Here is a 22,621-nt window from a genome sequence, read left to right as displayed (position 1 = left end):
TGCTCCGACTTCCTCAGAAGAGACTCAAAAAGACTTATCAATCATTCAAATCAACCAACGTAGTGATGTAATGGACAAATCAGAGGACGAGCTTTTCTCAACCCAGGACACTGGCGTCCCTGAAAACCCTCTTCTTTCCAATGAATTCGACGAAACAAGATCAGTAAACTCGGACAAGAGGAAAATGGAAGAGCAAATGATTTTAAATCGGCTGAATGAATTAATGACCACTTTCCCAACCTTCGCTGATTCAGGAGCTGGATCATCGAGTCCGATTTCTGATCATGATGACATGGAAGAGTCTGATATTAGAACTGGTTCATCAAGCCCAATGTCTGACAACGAACTTTATGATTTCGCTACTGGGCCTGTTGACCATTCTCCTGCCAGAGACTGCCTTTCTACGTTGGAGAAAGACACTGTACAGACGGCTGAAGATTTCAATAGCATTGGGTCGTCTAGCCCAACAACGGCTGTTGCAAATGCGCTCCCATCGACCTCAGTGTTCAAAGATTTGAAGGATGCGGAAAATCCATTTCTTCAAAACAACCAGGCCTTGTTCTTTGAATCAAAGGATGACTACAAAAATGTGTCGGTTATTGGCGAAAAAGTGCCGTTGCTTGACGAAAATGTGTCGGTTCTCGATGATGATGTGTCGGTTCTTGACGAAGATGTATCGATTCATGACGAAGATGTATCGATTCTTGACGATAATGTGTCGATTCTCGACGAAAATGTGTCGATTCTTGACGAAGATGTGTCGGTTCTTGACGAAGAAGTATCCAAAATTACTTCGACAATGTCCAAACAACAAAGTATCGAAAAAGAGAAGATTGGTGAATTGGAAACACTTCATTGTGGAAAACTTCATGGTGACAAACTTGCCAGCAAAACGAGTTTGGATTCCTCCGTTCGTGAACAAGAGCTTTCAGATGAAATTTTTTCCGATCAAAATCTCTCAAACGGTATGGTGCACGGTGAAGAAATGACGATTTTAAGTGGACTTTCTTCCAATCAAAAGCTTTCCACCTCTATGGTGCATGATGAAGAAATAACGGATTTAGGTAAAGAATCTTCCAATCAAAAGCTTTCCACCTCTACGGAGCCTCATGAAGAATTAAACATTTCGATTGATGAGGATTCAGATATTGATGAAGATGAACCTTTCGATTTCGATTTTCAATGTGATACAAATTCACGGAAAGTCAATCCTGTTCTTTCCCTCATTCAAAGACTTCAGGCTCAAGTCACACCTCAGCCGAGTGCACCAAACCTTCCGAACACGAAGGTAGAATCCGTGGTGAAGACACCAGTAAATTTTATCACATCATTGAGAGAAAATCCATCACCGCAGGTCACCTCCTCCGAAGAAAAACAAGACATTTCACAATTGCTGAGTCAGCTTGTCCACGATGTCGAGCTGTTGGTCTCCATGCAAGACTTGGCTGACCAAACTGAGAGGATCTATCAACTGAACAAAGCAGATTCACGTAACAAGCAAACGTCCGTCCTTCAAGATCATGAATCTGAGAAGAATACATCTTCCAAAATGTTGAGAACTTTTTCATCAGAAGAAATCAAAACAACGAAAACCAATGGAAACACTACTGTTCAAGTTCATAATATTCGAGATTTTAGTCAAGGCCTTGGGATTCAAGAAGTTGTTGATCCCGCCGAATATGCCGACGAGAGTTTTAATTCTGACTCGGAAGATATGATATCGTATCACGATGTGTTAGACATTGCATCTGCCGTCAATAACCCGACACCTTCGAATGCGATGCATCATGGGAAAATTGACTACAACGCAAGATTGAAAGCTCTGGAGCATGATGATGAAGATTATGCTGATGATGAAGATTCTGACGATGAAGTTGTTATAATTGTTGACAGAGAAGCTCCAGGAAAAATGGTGACAACCAAGCACAGTGAAGTCTTTTCGATGAGTGGAATTCAAAAGTCTAACCAATCAGTGAAACCTGCGGTCGAGAGCCTTAACGTTGAACGGCAAGCTTCAAGAGAGACGGTGGCAATCAAACAGAACGACGTTACCTCAGTGACTGAAATTCAGAAATCTGAAAATTCAACGACAATTGAGACCACGAGTTTGAAAAGTGAACGAAAGACTCCAGGGAAGACGATGGACAAGCCAGGGAAAATAATAACAACAACAACCAAACAAAGCGAGGGCATTCCAACGCCTGAAGCAACAAATGTTGTCATGATTTCGAAAATTGATCGAAAAACTCCAGAAGAGATCATCGTAAAGAAACAGAATGACGTTTATCCAACGGCTGAAACTGAGAGCTCTGATCACGTAGAGAACACTATGGGCGAGATATCGAAAGATGGAGAAGATGTATCTTTTGTCAAGCGAAAAACTCATCTAACGACTAATGGTAATGTGGTTAGTTCACCAAGCATGGAGCTGGAAAGTGAGTCAGATGAGAAGAAGTTAGGAGAGGATTTGGTGATTAAAAGATTGAACATATCGGCTAATGATGAAGATCTGGTTGTTGAAAGTCGCCAAGAACGTAAAGTGGAGAGTCATCCTGTTGCGGTTGCTGTGGGTAACGAGTTGTTGTCATTGGTAAACCAATCAGGTGTTGGACATAGTGACAGTTGGAATGGTAAATCTCTTGAAGAATTGATGTTTGATGAAGAAGATGTAGGGATTTCCACTGTCGAAAGTTCCGGCAACCGAGAACTCGCAACATTCGGAAATGTCAAGAACCAAATTTGTGGAGGCTCTTCAAAGATGAAAGATTGCATGCCGATAGAAACAATTGACAGACTCAAAGAAGAAGAAAGAAGTCTTTGCTCGAGTGAAGAACTGATCGAATTCCGACCAGATCACGTGCCACCCACCGTAACAAAGGAATCGCCGGAAGCTTTTCTAGCTGACCAACCACCAATACTGATTGATTGTTCACCGATAAAAAGACAACGTACCATCTCTCTCCTCTCTGACGATGCCGAAAACAACAATGTTCCAGATAATGTGAAACTTGTAGAAGAACCTCCTCCAATGCTGTTAAGAGAAGTCCCTCCAATGTTGACCAAACAAACAGAAGTCATTGCATTGAACCATGAAGCATGCTTTGTTCCTGAAGAGCCACACTCGTTATTGCGTGAAGTTCCTCCTGAATTGCCGAAAGTATCGAAGAAGGAAATCTCAACAGCGAACATTTTGTCTGCATCTGCCTGTCTTAATCCGCCCGTGCTTTTAAGGGAAGTGCCGCCTGAAATTGACGCCATTTCATCATCGAAAGCTGTTCAGCCAAGTATAGCAGAGCAACCACCTTCCGTAATTGGTGAAAGTCTAGACTTTGTGGAAAGTTTACCAGCTTCTGTTATTAACCAGTTTTCGAAATGGAAGAAAACAGACCAGGCGCATTCTTTGTCAACAAATACTTCTCGTTTCAATTTTGTCCCTCGTGACACATCGAATCTGACGAAGAATCGTGGACCACTGAAAACTGGTCATTTTGAAAAGGGTGAGCCCGAAACCAAATCGGAATCCAGTATACATAGAAAGAAACCTTCAAGGAAAGAGCTTGTAAAAAGTCTCTCCATCAAGGAGACGTGCATTTCTCAATCATTGGCTTCTCCTGACTATGGGGCATTAAAGAACTTTATCGAGGAAAATTTCACCGACAATGATCCTGAAGAAATGAATATGAACGTTTTAGATCAAACTCAGGGATTGAGTTTTCAAATCGACAAAGAACTTGAACACGGTTTTTTGAAATCATCTTCAGAAGAGAAAAGACTTGCCAATGTTACCGCTGGAGAGGAAATCTCGAAAGCTGCGAAAACGTCAACGACACCTATATCTGGTGATACCAAAGTACACGTCAAATCGAGTGACGGTGAATCTCAACAAGGGGGTTCGTCATTAAGCAGTTCGTCATTAAGCAGTTCATTAAAACTCAAGAAGAAGAAGAAGAAACCTGAATCGAAAGGGAGTAAAAATGTAACGAAACCGGACAACAATACAAAAGATTTTACACGCTCCACATCGCAGCATTCTAATGATGACACCCTGGAATCGTTGAGAATTTTCGCCAGGGAGAACTTCTCAGACTTTGAAGATGATGATATTCATGAATTTATCAAACCTCTGAAGACAAAGAAAAAGGTCACGGCAACCAAGAAGTCACAACATTCGAAAACTCCGGTAACCGAGAAGTCACAGCACTCAAAATCTCCGACAACTGAAAAGTCACAACAATCGAAAGTCCCATCGACAACTGAGAAGTCACAGCATTCGAAAGCTCCGGTGGCCGAGATGTCACAGCACTCAAAAGCTCCAGCAACTGAAAAATCGCAGCACTCGATGGCTCCTACAACCAAGAAGTCACAACATTCAAAAGCTCCGGTAACTGAAAAGTCACAGCACTCGAAAGCTCTGGTGGCCGAGAAGTCACAACATTTAAAAGCTCCGACATCCGAAAAGTCACAGCACTCGATGGTTCCTACAACCAAGAAGTCACAACATTCAAAAGCTCCGGTAACTGAGAAGTCACAGCACTCGAAAGCTCCGGTGGCCGAGAAGTCACAACATTCAAAAGCTCCGACAACCGAGAAGTTGCAGCACTCGATGGCTCCTACAACCAAGAAGTCAAAACATCCAAAAGCTCCGGTAACTGAGAAGTCACAGCACTCGAAAGTTCCGGTGGCCGAGAAGTCACAATATTCAAAAGCTACGACAACCGAGAAGTTGCAGCACTCGAAAGCTCCGGTGGCTGAGAGATCACAACAATCGAAAGTCCCGGTAACCGAGAAGTCAGGACATTGGAAGGTTCCGGCAACCGAGAATTCACAAGAATCGAAAGTCCCGATAACCGAGGAATCTACAATATCAGGAGATGACATCAAAACTTTTTCAAGAAAATTCATCCTCCGTTTTGTTAAAAAGCATTTGGAAGTTTTTGCGAAAGAAATTCTCGAAGATCTACGTAAAGAGCGAAAGAACACTGGAAAAGCAAAAAGCGGTAATGAACAACCTGAAGCTAAAGTACCTTTCGCCAAGGTGAAACCTTTCTCTAACCGAACCAAAGAGGATGAATCTGAAAGTGTAAAGTTCGATTCCCAAGAAAAACCTACAACGAAAGATCGAATGTCCAAACGTGAAAATTCTAGTCAGGAAAATTCTACTTCTTCCAAATGCAACATGGTTGCGCCTCCATGGAAACAACAATATCAACTCAAAGAATGCAGCGTTGTTTTGGAAAGAATCAACGTAAAGGAGATTAAAAGATCGCTTAAAAGGAAACTCACTTCGAAAGACAACACTCCATCGGAGAGACTTTTGACGAAGAAATTACGTCCGGCTCATAACAAGGTTGTCAACCAATCTGATTTTAAATCAGCGAAGAAGGTACAACAGGACATTGATTCAGATGAACGAAAAGAAACGGATAGTCAAGAATCTCGCCAACGCTTGAAAAGGTTGAAATTTATCGATGACGATAATGTTTCGACAATCAATACTTTCTCATCCATGAAACGGTGCGATCGCAAGAAACAGACCGATCAGACGTCGCGTAGTGAGGTTAATAAGAAAACGAGAAAACGTTCTAATCTCTTGAAAGTAAGTGAATTGGTAACTTCAAGGAGTAAAACTGAAAAGCAGTATTCAGAGCTCTCGAAGAAGAAAGGGGAAACCTCTATTGTTAACTTTGAGATCACTGAAAAACGTGCACCGTGTCATTCTAGGGAAGTCTCGCAAAACCTCGTCCTAACAAAAGACGAAATTCAAATCGGAAGAGAAGTTGCTTCGGAAAATAAATCTTCTGCGTCACATATCAAAGAATCTTCAGTATACGAAGGAAGCAATTCCGACCAACACCTTTCTTCAAATTTTAAAGGGAGAAAGGTCACTACATCGAAAACACCAATTGAACATTCTGATACAGAAACCAATACTTGTGAAAAAGAGAAAGGTGGGTTGCCAACAGCTCCGGACAACAAGAGACAACGCATCTCATTTCCCAGCTTACCTTTCATATGGGAAGAAGAACTGTCCAGCCAACCATTGGATGAAGAATCTGAGAAAAATATTGTTGACAGTCAAACGGACCAAAATGACACCTCAACCCGTCAAGAGCTTTTGAGCCAACCAACGAGGGGAGGGGATATTGTTGACAGTAAAACAGACCAAAATGGTATCTCAACCCGTCAAGAGCTTTTGAGCCAACCAACGAGGGGAGGGGATATTGTTGACAGTAAAACAGACCAAAATGGCATCTCAACCCGTCAAGAACAAGAGACGTCTTCATCAGCGGAGGTGTTGACCAAACAACACACCTCTCGATCTGTTTCTGCCAGCAATTCTACCAGTTATAGTGTTGGAGATGAACCGGTCAATGATTTTTCAAGCGTATCATCGAGTAACAAAACCTCCTGCGCGCTAGATGGAGAACCCATCATTTCAATCGCAAAACCTTCTTCCGAATGTATTGTTCAAAATACTTTCTCTCCACCAATGATTGAACGTGGGTTAGTTCCGTTATCCAATCAAATTGTACCATCCAAATCACCATGGAAACTGAACGTTGACGAAACTAATCCCAACCTCCGGAATGAGACTTCCACTCAAAACGCCGTAGAAAATCAATTTCAAGATATAAACCACTCCATGGTACAACGCCAAAGAAAGCAACAATATGACCAAATCCCTCTCGTGAAAGATGCAACAAAGACCAAGAGAACTTCTACAGTGGCACCAACGGAAAGTAATAGCTCCAGTATCACAACAAAGAAACCTCTATCTTTGCAGCAAAAACTTCGACCTACAACAGGCGTGGCTCCGAAGCATGTTAAAGAGACAACAAGCCAACCTCCACCCAAGGTTACGACGAAAGAAACAAAAAGAAGCGCGCATAATCTTTTCATGGAACCGAAACGTCTCTCGTCGCAAATGAACATGAAACCCTCAACGAAAACTGAAAAAGCGTCTCGCCAACAATCCGCAGATTCAACGCAATTCGCCATTCGTCGTCCGCTGATCATGTCATATTTAGAGAATATCGGATGTCAATTAGAACGCCTCGAAGAAGATAAATTCCGGCTGAAAACGAAAGGAACTGAAAAGACGAAACCTCGAAAAACTCTCACAAAAAAGAAACTTTCGAACGATGCAGCGAAAATTGATATTATCAGCAAACCGATTTTCAAAGCGAAAAATAAAGACTCGAAATTAGCAGCTCATAAACCGTTAGATTTTACGGCAGATAATGCGTTGAGGCAAGACTGTAAAGGTGCTCAAAAATCTTCGTTCCAAAGGAAACACCAAGAAGCAGAAAGTTTGGATCCTCGCAAATCTTTGCATATCGAACCAAGTGAGGTATCGAAAGCTCGAAAAGCTCTATTTACAAGTAACAACCAACAATCTACAGGAAAATCGAATTCGAACTCAGAACCTTGCAATTCGAGGTCTGCGATATCGAAAGAAAGCTCGAAATCTAGTCAACCACTTCTCGTAACTAAAAAACACGATAAAACTCGTAAGGAACTACCTCCTTTTTCGAAACATGTCGATCTATTGGAAAAGCAAGAAGAATCAAAATCTCGAAAACACTTTAACACGGTAAAAGTTCGAATGAAACCGGGGGAAGCTCCTTGTATACCTGTAGAAATGACCCTCGCGAAAGCTCGTAAATCTCTCAACTTCGTAAATGAGAAAAAATGTTCGCAAAATCTACCATCTCGTAAATTGACGGATAGAAAACAAATAAATGCTCGCAAATCTCTTGATTTCGTAACCGAAAACAAACTGTCCGTTAAACATCCGAAAACTTCAAATTATCAGAAAAGTACGACGACAACTGATAAATCTTCGAAAGTTCGTAAATCTTTGGATTTTCATCACAAAAATGAACTTCGACAGGCTTCACCTATAAAGTCGAATCATGGTAAACAAATAAATAGCGAAGAAGTTAAATCTCGTGAATTGTTATCGAAGTCGAAGTCAATCACGAAGAGCTCGCTACAACAAATCCGTAGCAAATCCAAGGTAATGCTTAAAAATGACCTCAAAGAATCGACTACCGACGCTGCTGATACAACAGAGGGCAGTTCAGACGAGGAAGGGATAGACGTGGCGCCTTTATCAAGGAGGCTGTTCAGCCCTGCAAAAAATGATGCGAAAAAGAAACGCGAGGATCAAAACGTCTTTGATATGTGTGAGGAGATGTTGACAGAAATTTCTGTAAACAAATCCAAATCCACTGGGATTCCTCTCCGTAAAAAGTTGTTCCCACCTGAGAAAGAAAGAATCAATGTGGAGGAGACTAAAACCTCCCTTAAAAGTAGACAAGCCTTGGCAGACAACACTCCGTCGGAGAGCCTTTCCATCAAAGAACCTGGTACCAAGACCAAGAGAGTGGGTGACATGTATAAAGAAATGATGGCAGAGATCTCCAAAGATAGACCATTGAACGGAATTTCGAGCAAACGAGACAAAGTTACTTCGACAGTTTCGGCAAATATTGTGAAGAACAGAACACAAAACTTTAAATGGACTGGGTCGAATGATAAAGAGAGATTAAAGGTTACTATGGTAATAGACGATGACAATGCTCAAAAGCCTGGGGCAAGTAACCATCATAACTTTTCGAACTCTTCGACGGTGGAGTCGAGGAAACGACGAATGAGTGAACTCGCGAAAAAGATTTTGAGCGACGATCGTAAAACAAAACTTTCGCGTAAATAAACGGCAGTCAGCGTAAGTTTACGGAAATAATATACACATCACACTTTGTATGTTTTCATTATATGCCTGGTCACACGAAATATATTCGAAAAGCCTTTGATTTGGTATTCCTGATGTCCCTGGCATGTTACCTTATAATGCAATTACACATGTTACATGTTACATTTAGAGAAAAATACGATACAAAAAATATTATCAAATGATACGCGATCCTAACATCTCACAGAAGCTTAAAGTGGTTTTTCAAATGGAAACATTTCCTGGTGTTAATGATATAACTGGAAGGTTGGACCAGTCCTTACCAGCATCATGTAATATGGTTCCCCTTGATTCCTTAACGAAAGATGGACACAGCACAAGCCCCGAACTCACCGCTGAAAATTACCCAAACATTTTCCAACTCTTCAAGATTTATAATCCGTCACAAAGCAACAATACCATCCCCGCTTCAACGACCACCTGCACACTTCACTCTCGTCAATACCGTATATCGGAACTCGACGGAAAGAATCCGGAACTAACCGCCACCAAGTATATACTACGCGAAAGACCTTTGCCAGATTCGCCTTCTAAATTAAAAAAAGTTTCTTCAAGTGAATCGATTGTCAAAGATGGTTTATGTATCGACCGAAACATTTTACGATACGATCGAGACTCAAAAACAGAACTTGATTCGAAGTTCAATTTCATCAACTTTGACACGAACTTTAATAAAAAATCGAGCCTCAATTTGCTACATGGTACTTTTCCGTTAGCCCTAAAGACAGATACTGACAAACCAGCAAGGCTCGTTCACAGAAAGATCAAACCTAATGCACTGAGACAACCCTCATTACCTAAGTTCAATCACATTTCACATTTCACCAAACTCTTGCACGCTGAGCGGAAGAAACGAAACCGTCCATGTCCGATAGATTTGGTTTTCGATTCGCACAATTGCGGAGATGCAAATTTGAAAATTTTTGAACACGAAAGTTTTCCATTGTTTCCTCATCGTTTGAGAATGGTGGATGAAAGTAGATACTTGAGTGGTTTGGATCGATCAAATATTTTTGAAATGATGCAAAGTCAGAAGCTTGAAGATGAAAAATCTCCGGGTAATTTTATTTCTGTTTTTCCATTTTGTAAAACTTTAGATGAACTAATTTTTGTTGATGAAATAAGAGCCGTTCTGTCCTTCTGTCCTTCTGTCCAGTTACAGTTTTCAGATTTGAGATATTCCATTTTATGTTTTCTGTATCGTTGCAAATAAGACCTTTTTTATGTTTTCTGATTGGAAGCAATCTGAGACTTTGAGTTTACATACGATCTAAATGCAATTAAATTAATTTTTCTCTACAGTTCATTAGTTCGTTTTTTCCTATCTTTGATTCGTCAAAATCGTAATTGATATATCAACTATTCCTTTCTTTTTGGAGATTCAAATGAAACCATTCATCATACAACAGACAATCACAGGAAAATCGATCGCACGTCAATGTTGAACATCGGTGAGAACGCACTGCAATGTGCTCCAAAAGATTCCCTAAACAGCCACCAATTTCCGTCAGAGCGGTCACTCGAAGTTGGCGAGAATACACAAACTGAGAACTCGGAAAATCACCGACTATTGTCGCCTTCACCGGCTATATTCGAGAACGTCTCGCAAACTGATAAAGTTTTGTCGCCTTATTTCTCACTCAGCACAACAACTTCGGATTCGCTTCTTTTCAGCCTGAAAGCTATCAAGAAAAGAAGGATGCAGGCTAAAAAGTGAAATTGGATTATTAAGCAGATCTATTTTATTGGGATTGAGTGATTCTCGTGGTTTCTTTGTCTTTTTCTACAGATGGATTCGATTCGGTTTTTTGTTTGCTCTGTACGTTACACCTGGTGGAAAATTATGAAATGTTTTAGCTTGGAGCATAAATCTTGCTCCTCTGGTTTTCATTTAGCATGTTTTTGTTTAATGCTTCAATGATATGATGTTAGGAGAACTCATCCATTGATGATGTATCCGACCATTCATTTTCTAGACGAGATTTTTCTCACCCACGGTTGATTACGGCCAACAATCCAGGGGCCGAAAATTGGTATCGGGTATGTGTGGCTTTTTAAAGGTCGGCTTGTCCAGCTTTCCGAATCTTATCGGTCAAGGTGTGTTTTTAAATATCTAAGAAAAGTTCAAATTCATTCAATAACTAAGATACGAATTTATTGAAAATGTTATATTGTATTTTTGACTATTAACGACTGCTAAGCTTCTTAACTTCGCCGTACCAGTGGATACCCCTTAAAACCACATACCCCTTAAAACCCACAATGTTGCATTTTTGGCTTTCATAACTACCAGATTTAATTTTATGTGGTATGTTTCACTTTTTTACAACCTCTTATCAATGTTCTTTCATAAAATACCAAATTTTAAGGATTTTAAAGATGCTAAAGTATCTTAAAATTCGAAGTTATTCAAAATTTTATCAAAAATCCCTTCAAAAAATCAGGTTTTTTGGACCTTGAAATTACACAATTGAATTTAAGGTCATAAAACCTATACTTTTTAGATACCTATACTTATGGTAGGTATGAAAAAACCATTTTCATCTTCGTGAATAGACCCCAACGAAAATGACAGGCCCTTAAAATTCTACTTTAAAGCACTTTTATGGTGATGATCAATAAAATCTGAAAATCGACTTTCTCAAAACCTGGTCATGTTGCATACCAAAATGTCACAAATTTGATGGAGATTTATTTAGAAAAAACATTAGAACCATAGGTTAAAAATGAAGCGAATGAAGGTTTTGGCCTTTCGTAGCCGTTTTTGACGAAAAAACCACACACAATTGCATTATGGGCATGAAATCCTGAAAAATGAAAATATTGTTGTGGGAATGAATTTCTAGCAAGTCTTTGAACCATTGAATCACGAAGCAACACCAAATTTGTATCCATCAGCTTGAGTATCCCGTTAGCAAGGGTCGGACTTTGTGGTTTTTAGCCTTATTTTTGTAGGTTTTAAGGGGTATTTTGATTTTAACACATATTTTTGAGATCATTTAGGTACTAATGGTATATTCATAACATTAGTAACTTTACAGTGAATCACTGTTCAAAATTTGAGGTCAAAAGAACTTTTTTGTAAAAAGTTATTCGAGAAAAACCATTTTGTAGGTTTTAAGTGGTAAATAGCTAAAACTGCACTTTTTCACTTCCTCGTGAAAAACTGAAAACTGTTTTCTACAAAACATCACTGCTAGGGAAGACAATCATAGACAACGTACTTTCAACACAAAAAGTTTCAGCCTTACACTCCAACTAAACAATGAGATAGAGGGTACCACTTTTTATTGTGGGTTTTAAGGGGTATCCACTGGTAAATGTTTTTTCAATTTTTGTTTCTAGATAGGTAGATTTTTTTAATTCGTTTTGTAATTATTTTTAGACCACTTTATTAAAATGAAACCTTTATTTGCCTACCCTCGCCAAGTCCCGTTTCCAACCGAAACCTTCAAAAGCAAATGTTTTTTATGCCAGAGCCTCTTCGGAATTTGCCAATTTTGCCCAGTAATGAAAAACTGTTTTTTGTGTGAAATTTTCGAAATAAACACTTTCATGATTTTTTTTTTTTCATCAAACTAAAAGTAAGGCTATGTTGTCTCAACTTGGCAGATTCGATCTTGCAAGTTCTCAAAGCAACCAATTAACTACTAAGAAGAAATTTTAGCTTATTTGCTTTTTGACGGAATCGGTTCACTGTGCAGGGTTTAGACATTTAAATGAGAGAGACGAATTATTTGTGTTTTAATCAATTTTATGAAAAAGATATTTTTATTTATACACCCTATAAAAAGGGATCTTATAAAAAGTAAGTTTATCAACCAATCTCGTAAAAACCCTTCTTTGTGCCCACAATGCTTGCTTTCTAAGAGTAAAACGTAGAAGGTGAGAAACCTTAGGGGTACAAATACGATGTAATTTACAGACCAGAATTGTTCTCGATACACAATCCAAAAACAGCACACAGTTTTTCTTGGAGTTGGTTGGAGGTTTGGAATGTTTCTTTTCTCTACTACTGTATAAACTTTCCCTGACTTCGTACCGAGTTTCCTATTTTGCTTGGTATCATCCCATCCAGGAAGGCTTTCTCATTCTCATTCGTCTTAATGAATATTTTTGTCGTTTTTTAGCAAAAAAATACATTTAACAAACATTCAAATCACACACAAATAAAGGTAAAGAGAAAAATGATGACGGAAACTATGATTACTCTGACCAGCGGAAAGTACAAAATGATGGCACAAAAGCTCAATGCGCTTGAAGTATCCAGAAAAGAACTTTTTTATACACTGCTAAATGAACTAAATGATGACCGTGATAAAAGTAAGTTTATCTTATGTATGTCACAGTTTATTAATTTGGTAGAAGGCATAAATCTTGTTTATATGATTTTTGATTTTGTTTTTAGTTCCTGAATTTCTAATCCACTCTACCAGTTTTCTGTTATTCCGATCATCCTCTTCCTAATCCGAACCATGATCGGTCTTGCCCCCCGTTTGTTATCGGTGTCGGTGTCGCTAAACCAATGACCTAATATTAGATTTGCATACCGAGTTTATCGTTATACATCTGCAATTTGAGCTTAGTAAGCTCATTTGACCTCAATCGATACTTCGATTATCAGCCGGATTGAGAGAGAGAGAAAGATATATTAGTGAAGGTAGAGAGTCTATCACCATACTTCCCATATTGTTCGAATCCCAAGCGCTTCCAAAGGTGTTAGGGAAATATGGTGATAGACTCTCTAGACCTTCACTCATGATATTAGTATGTTTCCTCTTAATGAGTGCCGGCCAAGTGGTTAAAGGCGTTCCGTTCAGTTCATAGATAGCCGAGCTAGTTGGCCGTGGACCCCGTGAAAACAATCGAAAGACTGTCTGAAAGACTTAGATTCCTGGGCTATTTGCGTAAAATATCGACTGTAGGCATTGTAAATTATATTTTCAGCGCCTGCCTGATAAATGTAGCTCCCTGATCTGTCATTGTTGATCTTTTTCGTTGTTTTTTTTTAGATGGAATAATGTGTCAAACTTCAAGTATCGAATTTGAAACAAGCAAACGGAATGTGCGCCTCTTTCATGTGCAGCACGAGGTAAAATCTTTTTTCTTTTGCTTTAATTTTACATTCTTCAAGGGAGGAGAAAAAGTTTGGTGAATTGTGACGAGGATTATTTTGAAGTTTTCCGAACTTGAGTTTATCAATCTTGATCTTTGGAGTCTTGGATAGAGTTATTTTCCAAGATAGAGCGAAAACTTATACCATTGAAGAACCCAGTTTCTGATTTCATAGGAAAGAATGAAATTAAAACCTTATCAATTTTTTTATAACAGAACTCAAAAATTTACAAAAATAGAACAGCAAGAATGCTCTCAAAATGTTTCTCTTGATAGGGAAAACGTTTTCACAGAGTCTTCATTCATAAAGCATAGACATAGGGGAGGCGTTCGTTCTGTTACCTAGCAACACTTTTACTTGATGACCTCACATCCTTCCTTCTTCCAAATTATTTTTATCCAATCTTCAATCATTATCCCCGATCAGTGAATCCGTTAAAGACGGGATTAAGGCTACCGGAATAAATAGAATGCTATGTAGAGAAGGATAGGGGCGGGCAAACCGAAACTGTTTTGATGATAAGCTCTCATTTAGACGACTACACGTATTTTTAATAAGAACACCCAAAATTTTTAGGCCTTCGAATGTTCTTTACTTTTTGAGTTTCAAGCTTTAAAATGTTTTTAACATGTTCTTAATTTCACTATTTTTCTCCATTTTTCTCAGATATTGGTGGGGTGTTTTAGAGTTTGCAAGGCCTTAAAATGTTCTTCTAGAATTTCGACCATCGAAAAAATTTGATTTTCATCCAATAAGGGAGCCTATCTGAAATTACACGTTTTGTTTTTTATTAGAACACCTAAAATTTGGCTGAGCCTGGATGTGCTTATTTTTTTTAGCAATTTCCAGCCTAAAATGTTTTTAAATGCGTTCTTAATTTTTCAGACTACTCTAAATCGACAATATGATACAAAATAAAGAGCACTTAAATTTGGCAAAATTTGGACAATATTTGACTCTCGACTTTTGAAGATCCACCCCTAAATTCGGTTAAAACTGCTTAAAAAGAGGAAGTAGAAAATTGTAGTTTCTTGTCATTTCCAAACTGAGGCTGGGCATGTTCTTAAGATGTTCTTAATTTTTCGACGAATTTCAGCCTATATGTTCTTATAAACTAGGTTCGAATAAAAAATAAACGTGTAGAGCGTCGCTGATGATAGTTTTTTGATAACGGTAACTTTAAATATTATTAAATAACGAGCGCGTATCGAATAGTAGAATGTTGAATTAGAGAGCGTCAATTGTATCTGTAGGATATTTGCTTGTGGCTTCAAAATAATTTTGTCGCTCTCTTTTTTTTGAAATATTATTTTCGAATTCTTCTTCGTTGGCTCAAGAATCGCAAAGATTTACATTTTTCGAAATTAAAGAAAAATGAGATCTTTACTGATGAGTTTAATCTTCATATTTCTGTCAAAGTTGGCGCCCCATCAGATAAAAAGGGACCAACCCTCCCTCCCATGATTTTGTGATTATCTTTTTCTCTTGCCCACTTTTTTTTACCTCAATTTTCAGGGAATGAGAAAAGAATGTAAAACTTCACTGAAAATTTTCACTTATGTATATCTAACCTATAATTTCAGTCGTTTATGACAAAAGCCAATGCCTCGTGCTTCTGACACTTTGCTCGGCCTTTTTCTGGGAGTAAAAGATGGAAATAGAAAAATACATCAGCTAGCAAGGTTAAACTACTATGTCATTTCATTTTTCTTCATTTTCATATATTGTCACATCCTCATGCGACTTCCTTCATAATCCCGAAAACATAATCCGATAATCCCTTAAACCTTAATCGGGTTAAACTGGGTTTATATGGTTATTACATTACGTAAAGTTAATGAGGGCATTAAATGAATTACTGTATCTCTAATTACACATCTTTCCCACTAATTTCATCAAAAATGATTACGCCATTATCGTGATGCCGTAGATTTCATCACTGTGTCTGTGAGACTCCTTACCGTATTGGTTTGAATAAACGCCCGGGCGTTCATTGATTTTTTTTTGATTTTTCTTAAGAAGGGGGCTAAGTTATAAACACTTAAGTCATATTGATAGAGTTGATAGGAATCTTCCTTTACTTCATTATTATTTGAGTACACAGTGCCGTAGGAAGCATTTTCATATTGGGGGGGGGGCTGAAGTTTAGTGACACCGCGAGGGCCAACCATGGTTTGGCCAGAGGGGGTAAATTTTGAAAATTTGAGCTCTAGATTGCTTGAAAATGCACTCAATTGTGACAATTATGACAAATTAAAAAAGAAAAACTTTGCATTTTGCAAAATAACCATTTTTGAACAAATTATTGGGGGGTATAGCCCCCCCCCCCCTTGGCCCCCCAGTTGCAACGGCACTGAGTACAAATATGTCAACTACGAGATAAAGAAACCGGGTCAGAATCATTTTCGAATACTAAAAGAATACAATTATTATTGTCAAACTTTCCCCTTTTTATTATGCTTTCTAGAGGGGAGGCATCTATTTGAGGGGGCGTTTACTGAAATGGGCGTTCATTCGAAGTGATTCGGTAACTTCAGAATATTGTCTTCAAACTTAGGTCCATGACTTTCCATTTAGGCCTCTTCCTTAATTGACTTCTCAATATGGCTGGAACTGATTTGCAGTCCGTGGATGTCTTGAACTTTTAGGACTACTTAATTTTATAAGAACATAAGGCTTCGATTTCCAAATTACTAAGAATAAGTTAAAAACGTTCTAAGGCTTTGCGGACTGCAAAACACCAAATTTCTTAGGAAAATGGACAAAGTAACTTACAAAATGGTGAAAATGAGAACATTTTAAGAAGATTTTCAGACTAAGAACTTCTGAAGGCTTCAAAAATTTTAGACGTTCTTATACAAACGTGTATTAACGATTCTTTGTGATTTTTAACTTAAACCCGAAAGTTAAAAAATGTTCCAATTAAGGCTAAGAATATAGCCTATAGTAAGCACTAAACTCTAGATCTCCCTATCTAGAGATATTTAATGAAATGAAAAGGAAAATGCTCAAATCACCATTTTCGCCCGAACTTTGAAATCTGAATAACCACAAAATACCAAAAGATCTGAATATGTTTTGACCTTGTTTTCAAATAAATTAAAAGAACAATCTGAAGTAAACAAACAGAGCAAATCTTGCAAGAAATTCGAGAGGCCAATATTTCCCGGTGATCGGGTGTATCCGCAGTTTATTTTATTATCGGATTATAAGCGGAATATCGGGAAACTAAGCTAATATCCTTTTACCTGATTTACAAGAGATTTAAAATAATGCTTGTTTTTCTAATACATTTGTTTTTCTTAACTGAAAATAGTTTAAGAAAATCTCTGATTTCTCCTTTAAACAAGAAAACAAAACTAAAAGACAGTGTCCGGAAATAAGCAGGACTTCCAAAATGTCCGTCTTTGAATTTTTCAAACTATTCAAACATGCTCGATGTTTATAAGGACCATGATATCATCATAGTCTTATTAGCCAGGACTTCCAGTAGCGGAAACGGAGAGAGCTGTCAGTGCTGCTGGTCAATAGACCTTAAGACCATAAGGTCGCAAAAACACCAAAATAGAAAAATTATCTCGTCCTCTGTCTGCCTTCAAATTGTTAAAATGGAATCTGCTGTTAGCCCTATACTGAGAATTTGCTTAATGTACTCAATTCTACTCTTACACGAGTCAGTTCTTAGTCCAAGTATGCTTACGACTGCCTACAAGTCTAATGCTTATAAAAGAAAAAGATGCAAGGATCCTCAGATTTTAATTTTCCAACAAGTTGGATTCCAGGCTATAATAATTGTTCGAAAATTTATCCTGTGAAAGATAGAAAATCAATACTCATTTTTCATTAGCAAATACGTTTGACTTCCTTTTGAAAGAGAAAGGGAAATCTTTGAAAGCTTCCTGTGGTGGATAATTGGTGTATTTGTTACATAAAACCGCTGATTGATAAATTAGCAATTATCAGGCATCGAGTATGAGCTATTGCGAATTTTGTTCTGGAAAACTTTAACGGTCGCATAGCTCGAACCCATTCAAAATTTTTCTTATGGGGTGGGGGGAAGAGAGGGGTTGTAAAGGGTGATCCCTTTGGAGGAGGGATTTCAAATGAAGCCTACATTTTCTGTTAAGAAATGTATACTTTTCTGTACTTTTTATATATTTTCAACACTTTCGAAGAGGAAGTTCGCGATATATTCTACCCAAGTACGAAATGTCAATTTGTTTTGGTTCAATAGCGTGGTTAGGCCGACCAAAGCTTGGGAGGCAATTTTTGAATGTTGGGATTTTAGCGCCCCTTTTAAAAGAAAAATGTGTTTTTAAAAATGGGGTTAAGCCGGGTGTATTTATATGGGTATATTTTCTCTTTTTGTTGAAGTCAGCTAATTCTTAGGTGTAAAAAAGCAAACGGGCGCCAAAATTAGTAATCAGATGCAACTTTTTTCGACCCTGTCTTTTGGTGCCCCAAAAAAATCGGCCGCTTTGGGGGGCGACCTGTCACCAATATCACTGTTTCTAATATATTCCCAATTCTACTGTAGAGGCAATTTTAGTATAACATTTTTCAATACTGGCAGAAGAAGCGAAGAAGGGTGGGTTTGATTCCATTCTAGCCCTTCTTGACTATGTATAGAGTAAAATACAATTAACTCTCTCTAATTCGAACTTGTATTATTTGAAACTTTCTATAATTCGAACTGATTCTCAATTCCATTGAGTTTAAAAGCACCGAAGGGACTAGAGATGAATCTCTATAATCCGAATCTTTCTCTAAAGGGGAAAAATTATGATTCCTAAAAGATCGAGTTAGAGAGAGTCGACTGAACTATTTTGGTTTGGAAGCCTTTTGGTATTTGGGTGGGCTGGAGTGGCGACGCGAGGGCCAAACCATTTTCACCGATAAATTTTTCACACATTTCTTTCATTTTGTTTGATAGCATTTTTTCGTGTCGCGTTAATTTGATTAAAAGTAAAAAGCTTCTGTTTCGGTAAACAACCACTGGGCAGAATTTTTGCGTGCGGATGATTTCGCAATGACGCACGCTTGAATGATTTTGTCTTTCTTTGAGACTTACTATATCTTCTGGTACCCCCTGAACGTTTTTATCTTATTTACAGACAGGGGGTACTTTTTCTACACATGTAACCTTCAAGGGATACTCTTTAGTAGTTGTCTTTCAAGTATATTCCTATTTTTTATATACATATGCAGAGAATCATGAGGCAAGTCCTCCTTCTACTGTAACTCAAGACAGTGTTTTGTTATGCATGGTGTCCCGAAAAAAAGTATGGAGTTTGAATAAGCCATTGAGTAGAAAAGTTTGTGTGTGTTATCGCTAAAATATGAGAACGTATTTATTGTTACGTAATGACAAAGTAAAAAGAGGGAGAGCTCAAAATATAATTTTGTGAATACACACAGTTGTGTTTCGACTCCATACTTTTTTTCGAGACACCCTGTAAAGTTGAAACTTTAATTAGTAATCGGTAATATCGCTAAAATAGTAAAATAGTAATCGGTATTGACAAAGGGTTTACCAAAAAATTCAATCCCAGAAAATGGCTCGATAATTATTCCTTTTAATTTATTCATATGATCAAGAGAATATAACAAAATCTGTATTTTTCTTACAGTCGGTTGTTTTCAAAGAACATCAGAGAAGGGTTTTCAAAGAAGTCACTGATGCATGCGAAAACCTTCGTTCTCATTGGCTGAAATTCAAGAAATTACATTCTTTATGACGTAATCAGTGAAAGTGGGAGGTCTTTCGAAAATTACGAACAAATTTCTCGCATTTCTTAGTTGGTTTGAATTTTCAGAAAATATGTTTCAGATGCGGATACAGAGGGTTTTGAAATTGATAAATTCGTAGAAAGAAATTAACTTATAGTTTGAAACTCCTGTTTCCCCTTTATATTTTGCGGACCTTCCGGAAGCATTGGGCAGTTCCAGAAAAAATCATTATTCCCCTGTGGACGACAAGGTTTTTTGGATTTATTTTTCACTTGGAAATCCTGAGAAATTTGAAAAAGGTTTCGGAAAATCCAGGATTTTTCCTCATTATTTAGTCATATGTATCAGAAAATCCATAAAATTTGCTCCATTTTCTTACCAAGAATGGAAAATCTATAAAATTTGCTCTATTCTTTTGCCAAGTATCGGAAAATCCAAGATTTTCCCCTAAAAAATCTTGGATGTTACGGAAATCCCAGGCACGACGCAACGGGTACGGCAGGTACGGTGGCCGCCGTACCAGATTTTCACAAAAATACCCGAAGTTTTCCTCTTCGTCGGTCAAATCGCTATAAAATCGCTTAAATTTCCTCATTCGCCGTACCAGATATAAAAAGCTTCCGTCGTGCCTGAATCCTGAAGTTTTTCAAAAGTAAAATGCTACGGAAAATCCATGTCGTCCACAGGGAGGTAACGGGCTATAACCTGAACCGCCCATTGTTGTTGCCTAACAGTAGGGGAGACTGACAATTACTACAAACCCAATCATGCTGGCCACCCTTACTTATTCTTGTTTCTTGGTTTTTGGTTTTATTCCTAATTCCTGTTTTAAGTTTGCTTCGTCCTACATTCCGTGTACAATCCTTTGTACAACGATTTTTTCCAAGAACTGTCTTCCTACACTAAGAACTTCCTCTTTCCTTAAAATCAAATTTTTACTTTCACTTTCGATTTCAACAACATTAACTTAATCCAATAAACTTCATTAGACAAAAAATCTTCCCTTTCTATTTCTATCATTAAAACCGTCATTAAAGCTAATTAATCATCCGTCATTTCTGAGTTCAGACATTTGACATAATCATGATGACGTCACCGTTCTGTATCATTGCCGCTCTACTTGTCGTGACGTCGTCTAGTGACGTAATGTTATTTAATCTACTGACAAGAAAATGACGTCATCTTTGGCAATTCATCTAATTATTATTTTCGTGTTATTTATTATGTTTACATATTTGTTTTGATGTGAATATATTTTGGAGCGGACAGGCTAATGTACGGAAATCCTCGGGCTTCTTTTTGGAAACCATTCGCGGGTTACATTGTGTACAGCGGGATTTCTTTGAAAGCCGGGAAAAAGATTCCTGTAATCTGATTGTAGTTTCTTGCATGACTTTTAGCATTTCTAGTATGCAAATATACAGAGAATTGAAGATTGAAATGATTACGAGTCTTTCAAATGTTTTTCTTGTCTTCAAGAGACTTCTATCGAAGAGAATTTCTATTCTTGATAACCTTTTGGTTTTTACAGTACCCATTGGTGAAGAATTGAAATTCGAATACTGTTACCCTCAATTTTATACACGTTTTTTTGTAAGAAAGAACTATATAAAAACATAAGGCTTCAATGGCTAAACTGTTAAGAACAACTTAAGAACATTTTAAGTCTTTGTGGACTCTTAAACACTCGATTTTTTTAGGAAAACGGATAACAATACCCACAAAATGGTGAAAATAAGAACATTTTAAGAACATTTTTAGGCTTAAATCTCAAAAAGTTAAAAACAATCCGAAGGCTTCGAAAATTTTGGATGTTCTTATAAATAAAACGTGTGTGTTACTAGTCTATTATGTGGTCAGCGATCAATCCTAAACTGGATCTCGGAAAATTAGTTGTTAATCAATAAAATATTCCTTTTATATGTACCGAACTATTTTTAGTCAGCAACGTTTCTTTTCCCGGCAGCCGACAAATATGTCGTTCGTTATTGCGTCATTCCTGACTGACGTCTCGTTGACCGGAAAACGTCGGCAAAATGACACGCCCCGCAAGTTTGTTATTAGTTGGTGTGAAAATTCGTAGATGCCTACCAAGCCTTTTACACGTTTTTTTAATAGAACATTCAAAATTTTTTAAGCTTTCGGATTTTCTTAAATTTTGGAGATTTAAGCCTACACCACTTTTTGAGCATTTTTGTCTATTTTCCTAAGAAATTGAGTATTTTAGAGCCTTCAAAGCCTTATAATGTTCTTAACTTGTTCTTTACATATTGGCCATCAAATCCTTATGTTCTTATATAGTTTGCTCTTATAAAAAACGTGTATTTGAGCGCGTCAACAGTAAATATCATCCTTTACATAACGATAACTGAAAAACTCGTTTTTTTCTTGTAATGCTGAATTCGTCAGAGTCGATATATTAAGGTTGATAGCCCAATATAACCTTGGACTTCAGACAGGCTTTTAATTTAACGGTCGGCTTTCTGTAAAATAAGCGGGACTTTGGAAAGAGTGGGATTTTGACAAGGAACCCTGGTTCCAGATAGTCTGAATCGCAGACCTCAACAAAAGTAGTAGTCCTCTATAAGGAAGACGAATCCGTTAGTGGATGCCAGCAGCCTAGGTTTCTGGCTCTAACGCCGTTACCACTCGGCCATCGCTCCTTACTAAATTCGAAAGCACGTTTTCATGTAGTCAGAAACTGAAGAATCATTCCTTGCTGAAACTATATCATGATTGTAAGCAATCAATGATCAATCAAATTGCAAAAGATAACTTTTAATGCAATTATAATTAAAAGCCTGATTTGTTTTTGTTTATGAAATGCGTGCGCTTGATGTCCTGCTCTTGCTGCTGAAGGCTCTTGTTAATTTAATTTCATGCGCTGATTTAATTAACCGCAATCGATTAAAACGATAAATAGGGATTGGCACACAGTCTAGGGTTGTATAATTTGATGATTTGTTAAGATAAGATCCCGCTTCTCTCTATATTCTCCAATAGATTAATTTTTGCTG

The 22,621-nt window shown here is 37.8% G+C and overlaps 2 protein-coding genes across 2 annotated transcripts; both read left to right on the top strand.

Annotated features, from left to right (window-relative positions):
* Positions 1-70: 70 nt before the first annotated feature.
* Positions 71-8,719, top strand: LOC136801569 (streptococcal hemagglutinin-like). Its single transcript, XM_067058203.1, has one exon. The coding sequence runs from the start codon at positions 71-73 to the stop codon at positions 8,717-8,719; it is 8,649 nt and encodes a 2,882-aa protein (XP_066914304.1).
* A 150-nt stretch (positions 8,720-8,869) lies between these two features.
* On the top strand, positions 8,870-10,971 carry LOC136801550 (uncharacterized). Its single transcript, XM_067058189.1, has 2 exons — positions 8,870-9,816; positions 10,138-10,971. The coding sequence occupies exons 1-2, from the start codon at positions 8,919-8,921 to the stop codon at positions 10,473-10,475; spliced, it is 1,236 nt and encodes a 411-aa protein (XP_066914290.1). The 5' UTR covers positions 8,870-8,918; the 3' UTR covers positions 10,476-10,971.
* The last annotated feature ends 11,650 nt before the right edge of the window (positions 10,972-22,621 follow it).

The sequence above is a fragment of the Clytia hemisphaerica genome, unplaced genomic scaffold (assembly GCF_902728285.1).
Source record: "Clytia hemisphaerica strain Z4C2 unplaced genomic scaffold, Clytia hemisphaerica genome assembly, whole genome shotgun sequence".
NCBI lineage: Eukaryota > Metazoa > Cnidaria > Hydrozoa > Leptothecata > Clytiidae > Clytia > Clytia hemisphaerica.
The sequence above is the reverse complement of the archived record's forward strand: the minus strand, read 5'-3'. Positions and strand labels throughout refer to the sequence as shown.